Source organism: Eurypyga helias, unplaced genomic scaffold (genome assembly GCF_000690775.1).
Source record: "Eurypyga helias isolate BGI_N326 unplaced genomic scaffold, ASM69077v1 scaffold10491, whole genome shotgun sequence".
In the NCBI taxonomy this organism is placed as follows: domain Eukaryota; kingdom Metazoa; phylum Chordata; class Aves; order Eurypygiformes; family Eurypygidae; genus Eurypyga; species Eurypyga helias.
This window is the reverse complement of record NW_010232783.1, coordinates 1,901-7,864: the sequence shown is the minus strand read 5'-3', so window position 1 is coordinate 7,864 and position 5,964 is coordinate 1,901. Positions and strand designations below refer to the sequence as shown.

At 39.8% G+C, this 5,964-nt stretch overlaps 1 protein-coding gene across 1 annotated transcript in view; it reads left to right on the top strand.

Moving 5' to 3' along the window:
* Nucleotides 1–3,286, top strand: part of LOC104516984 (olfactory receptor 1020-like) — a 4,327-nt gene extending 1,041 nt beyond the window's left edge. Inside the window, exon 3 of the mRNA XM_010161509.1 lies at nt 3,207–3,286. Within this exon, the coding sequence (XP_010159811.1) occupies nt 3,207–3,286 (80 nt within the window). The remainder of the gene's footprint in view (nt 1–3,206) is intronic.
* Nucleotides 3,287–5,964: the final 2,678 nt, after the last annotated feature.

Below are 5,964 nucleotides of genomic sequence, written 5' to 3'. Positions count from 1 at the left end.
GGGGGTGTAATAATCCTTAATAAGTTAGGGGTTAAGACACAACTACATGGCATGTGAATATAGTTAATTTCAATAAAGCTTGGGAATACACAGCTATGCATTTTAAAAATAAATAGGCAGAGAAACAAAATAGGTAAATAATCTTGCTGTCAGTTGGGGGGGTGGTATGGATCAAGAACATGAATATGTAGTAAATACTGTAAAGTAAGCAAAATAAATCCATGAATGTCATTGCATATGTATTATTGCACATATCTTCTTGCCTGCCTGCTTTCTTTCTCCTCACTACAGCTGAAATTCAGTTCCGAATAAATTGAAACTCAATTTATAGCAGATACACCATTTCTTTAACAATCTTATGTTCTAGATTATTCTTTAGTTTTCACATCTGTGGTGTAGATGTCTACATCCAAGACAGTTACCTGGAATCCCCTCATTACAAATTAAGAGAGAGTGAGAAACATTTGCTTGAATGCGGTTAATCTGATCTATTTTGGATGTCTGGTTTTGTTGATCTAAACCATGCTCTAGAAAGGCTCAGTTCAATACACTAAAGAACGGCTACCTCATGCGGAACAACACACAGTATAGAAATCCAGTGTAAAACTGCTTAAATACGATCTGTATTTGGACTGACAATTAAAACCTTAAATGAAACCAAAACCCCATCAAAAACATTGCAACAACTTCTAAGGAGGAACTCCCACTCTGTTGGCATTTGGTGGAGAGGTGGGAAGATAAAGAGAAAATACCACCTTTATCAAACTGAAATTAGTTTGGTTTGCATGTGTAGTTTTACTCTCCTTGAAAACAATTAGGAAATAGGAAGAGCTGTTTAGAAATCTTCTGTAGGTTACGGAATTGTGTTTGCTATGTGTTCTTACACATAATATGGTTAAAAAAATAAAAGAAATATTGGTTAGCAAAGCTTCACACTGCACTAAGTTGTCTAGCAGTACAATAAGCAGTGGAGAAGAGACAGCATAGGAACAGGGGTGGCCATCACAGTAAGGAAATACAGCTTTCTGATAGCAGGTAGCAGAGCAAGAAATGTCTACTAGGAAACATCCCTGGGGTCTGGAGGAGGGAACTACTAGAGAAGCAATTAGCAAAAATAAAAAGGAATATATACCACTTGCCACACAGCACTGTATGAGACAGGAAAAGCTTTCTCATGCCTTGGCTACATTCAGGCAATTAGAGATCCAAACTCAAGAATACACATCTGTCTGTCCCTTAGCATGCACCTACAACAGGCCAAATTAACAACACAAAATATCTATATTGCTTTACTTACAATAATAGATATCAATTAACCCTTAGACCTCTGCAATACAAATTCTGCAGGCGTGTTACTCACCTAGTTTCCCAACATACTCACTAAATGGAAAAAGCCATTTCCACATTGTGACTTTGTTGTGGTTTAACCTCAGCTAGTCATTACACACCGCACAGCTGCTCACTCACTTCCCCCCACCTCCTCCACAGGAGGAGAATCAGAGGAAAAGACAAGAAAGCTTGAGATAAGAACTATTTAGTAATTGAATATAAGTGAATTTTACAGTGATACTACTAATATTAACAATACTACTAGTAACATGCAATGGAAAATAAAACAAATTGCAGTTTGCTCACCACCTGCCAACCAACACAGACTGTTCCTGGGTACTGAAAGCTGGAGCCAGAGTGCCTGAGAGCAATCACAGCAGAGCCCGAGCAAACCCCACACGCAAGAGCATGACCGAGAAAGCCCACCAAACTGCCAACTAACTACTGAACGAACAAACAAGCTAGCTAACAACATAATGAGATAACGAGCTAACAAGTTAACAAACAAACGAGCTACAGCCTGAGCAAACAAGCTAGTGATCTAGCAAAGGAGCAAGCAATGGCCCCCTGGCCCATCCCCGGCCCATATACTTGGTGTGATGTGCTATGGAATGAAATACTCCGTTGGTTAGTTTGAGTTAGCTGTGTGAACTGTGTGTGTCCCCTCTCCATTGCTTGTGCTGGGAAAGCTGGGAACACAGGTGCAGTGTCAGAAGCTGGAAAAGTTCTTGGACTGGTGCAAGTACCCCCCACCACCAGCTAACAAACACCTTATTGGTGCTATTCTCAGGGCAAATCCAAAACACAGCCTCATACCAGCTACTGTGAAGAAATTTAACTCTGTCCTAAAACCAGCACAGACTTATCTGCACGTTTCGGACTTTGGATGCCATGATGAATTATGTCTTAGGAGCGTCTGCTCCTCTCCCTTGATTACAGTGCAAGTGGTTCCATGACAAGCTCAGATGTAGGAATTTAAGACTCAAACCATTTGACAAACATAGGCCTTCAGTGCCATGTGAGACACCCAGGAGCATCTCAGCTGGTCTCCAGTAATGTTCCAGAAGGACAGGTCTCCTGTGGATCTCTATCATAACTGCCAGTGTTAAAAAGGTATCTTGGATACTCTAGAGCACGTTAAAAGGCACTAGATATGTCAACAACAATTAAACCACTGGATACGGACATCTGAAGTTAGGTATGGTGAATCTCTCTTCCACTTGCTACCAGGTTTCCTTATCTTGCAAAAAATATGTTGTTCACTGTGGGTCTAGGACACTTTTCAAAAGTTTTTGGAAACCTCACACTGAAGTCCTGATTTTCTGAAGAGCTTTAGTTCAAGCGGGATGCATTTCACCTGAATTTATCCATTTAATTATAGACTTTTTAGCTAAATGACTTGCTGTTGCTACCTGCCTGATAATAAAAAGACAGCTATCTTCAGAAGGTGATATACTCATCCTCAAGAAGATGTCTAAAAAAATGATCTGATTTGGCTTGGAGTTTCTTTCTCTCCAGCAAGAGAGACTATTAATAATTCAAGCACAGCATCTTGCAAAGGGTGTTCTCCTCCCATTACCTTCAAATGGGGAACTACACTTGGCTATTATCTTAAATCTTTAAGATTATCTTATCTGTATCTTAAATTTAAATTTTAACCTAATTACTGTTAACTTTATTGCTTCTACTCATGTAAGATTAAAAAAATAAAGGTTAACTTTCATTAATTTAAATTATTCACAGTCTGCTAGAATGCCAAGGGAGATGTTTTGTCTTCTGAGTATACTTGGTAATGAATCCAGAGAGGGGCTCCTACCTCAGGAAGCAATGTAAGACATTATGTAGTTCAGAACGGCTAAACCTCACTCTCTCTTTAGGATCCTACAAAAAAATTGGTCACAGCCCTGAAGTGTGGCCCAAACTGCAGAAAAAGGTATCGCAGAATCTGAAGTCATGATCAACGCATCATAACAGAAACTCTGGATTGCTGCTCATGAAAATTGAGGTACGTCCGTATTTTCTATACTATTTTGTAATGAAAATTGGCAAGAAAAATGCTCATTAAAATAGATGGTTCAAGAAAACAAAAGTAACTTAATGTTTTTAAAGGGAAGAAGAGAATGCATCTGAGAAATCCAGGTGTCTGCAATGAACAATGTGATGTCTGAGCTGTATGTTAAGGCTTTCACGGAAATGTAAGAGAATTAAGTACTTCTACGAATTAGCTTATTTTAGATTACTTCTGAAGCATGAACAAAAATAATGTCTGAGAGTTTTTTTCTATTCATAGACTGTAAGGGAAATGCAATTGGGTATCTCAGCTGCTGAAGTTTGTTGTATGGCTGTTTGCAGAAAAAAAAACGCAAAAGCTTTTCTTGATCATTCAGGAAAATATTTCACTTATAAAAATATGGGTTTTCTAAAAAAAAAAATCTCTAAAATGGATCTTTTTTTAAGAAACAGTTGCACAGTTTGAGAAAGGGAGGTGCTACCCATAACAAAAGACAATCAAGTTACAGATATTTCCGTAAACTGAACCCACCCAAACCCATGGATGCCGCAGAAAGTGCTGAGGGAGGTGGCTGATGCCATTGCAAGACTGGTATTTGTCATCTTTGACAGACTGGGGTAGGTTTAGTGACAGAGGGAAAAAAAAAAAAAATGTAATGTGACTGTCTTCAGGAAGGCCAGGGAGAAAGATCTGGGGAATGTCAGCCTCAAGGAAGCATATGGAGCAAATCCTCCTGGAAGCCATGTCCAGGCACATGAAGGCAGGAAAGGACGTGCAACATCACAGATTTACCAAAAAACACATCATGCCTGACCAACCTGACACCTTTCTGTGAGGATGTGACTGGCTCCAAGGGGGTGAGGGCAGAGTGATGCGTGTCATTAAATTACTTCAGGAATTCTTGACATAGTAGCCTTGTAGCCAAACTGTGCAGAACTAAACTGGGTGGGAAAACATTAGGATGGTCTGGACCATCAAGGCTTTAATGAGTAGTGGTGAAGAATCTGAGTCTGGCTGGTAGCTGGCTATAAGGGGCATTTTTCATGGGCTCATACAGGGACTAATGTTTCACATGTTAATTAGTGACTGGGAAGATGTGATGGAGATCCTCAGGAGTTTCCAGATGGCAGAAATTTAAGGACAAGGGAAGAGAGACATACACAGGAACTTAGTGAAGTTCAAGACAAATGCCAAGCCCTGCCTGTGGTACAAAATATACACAGGTATAGACTGGGACTGACCATCTGAGGAGAATCTCTGCAGGGAAGGATGTGGGGTTCTGGTGGATGGCAAGCTGGACATGAGCCAGCGATGTGTCCCTGCACCGGAGAGGAGGAGCCATCTAGCCAGCTGTGTGAGCAAGAGCTAGCCAGGTGAAGGAATGCACCAATTCCCCACTGCTTGGCACTTGCAAGGCCACCTATGGAGGAAGGTGTCCCATTTTGGGATCCCTCTATACAAGAAGGAGATTGATAAATACACGAAAGTGCAGAGAGGACCATTAAGATGATCAGAGGAAACACAGGTCACTATGGTAACAGGCGGAAAGGGGTTGTGTTTTATAACAATGCAGACTTGCAATTTCACTTTACTATGAAGGAATATTGTTTGTCAACACTTGTTGACCTTCCTAAGTGCAGTTTGGAGGGTACTTAACTGCAAACTGTCGGGGAGGACCTTTCCCATCTACTAGTGCTTTCTGCAGTGCACGTAGCTGCTCCTTTCTGTGCTAATGAATGGCACCCCCACACAGAGACCCCAATAAGGGAAACTGGATTAAATGAGAAATGCAATCAGAGTTTCTGATTTACCTTTGTAGCTGGCTTAAAGACATGTAAACTGAGACAGTAATCCAAATGTTTACCTTGGATATGGTAATCTACAGCGCAAATGCCTAAGTACAACAGGTAGATTTAAGATGGTCTGCAAGAGGAAAGTTTCTTGCCATACTAAGTTCATAAGCAAATATCCAGTGACACTGAATAAAGAACAACGGTAGTTTAAAGAATTCACAGAATTGGTAGGTCACTATTTTATATTTAGCAGTGATAAGACCAAATAGTAAAACACACGTTCCGTCCATCCTTCAAGCTTTAAATGTATGGCTGCACCACCAACAATTTTATTCTTTGTTTATTTGAAATCTGTAAATACACGGATGTGTATGAAAATGGAGGAAAACATTTTTTTCCTAAAAATAGAGCAGAGAATGTAATTAGATTTCAGTTCTGTAGGAAATCAATTCATATTTTGCACACAGAAAATAAAACAGGTGAATTGATGAAAACGTATTTCATAAAATACCAGTTGAACTGATATATGAAGTGAACATGGCAGCATTTGAGCTTAATTAAAAAGGAAAACAGACAAACTCTAAGGAAAATAAAAGCTCTTCTGCACTGATGCTCATTGTTTTTTCTTATTACCTCGGTTTTATCACGTGATGCTTTTTTTTCAGTGTACCTCTCAAAATGTTATTTGCCCAGCTACGTGTAGATTGTCCCACTTAGTGAATAACAGAATCAGTTTCAGAGCAGCTCACTGGTTTTATTTCATGCCCATAAAGACTTTTCTTCTCATGTCTTCCTTGTTGGCTCATACAGGCTGCGTTGTTTCTCTTTCAC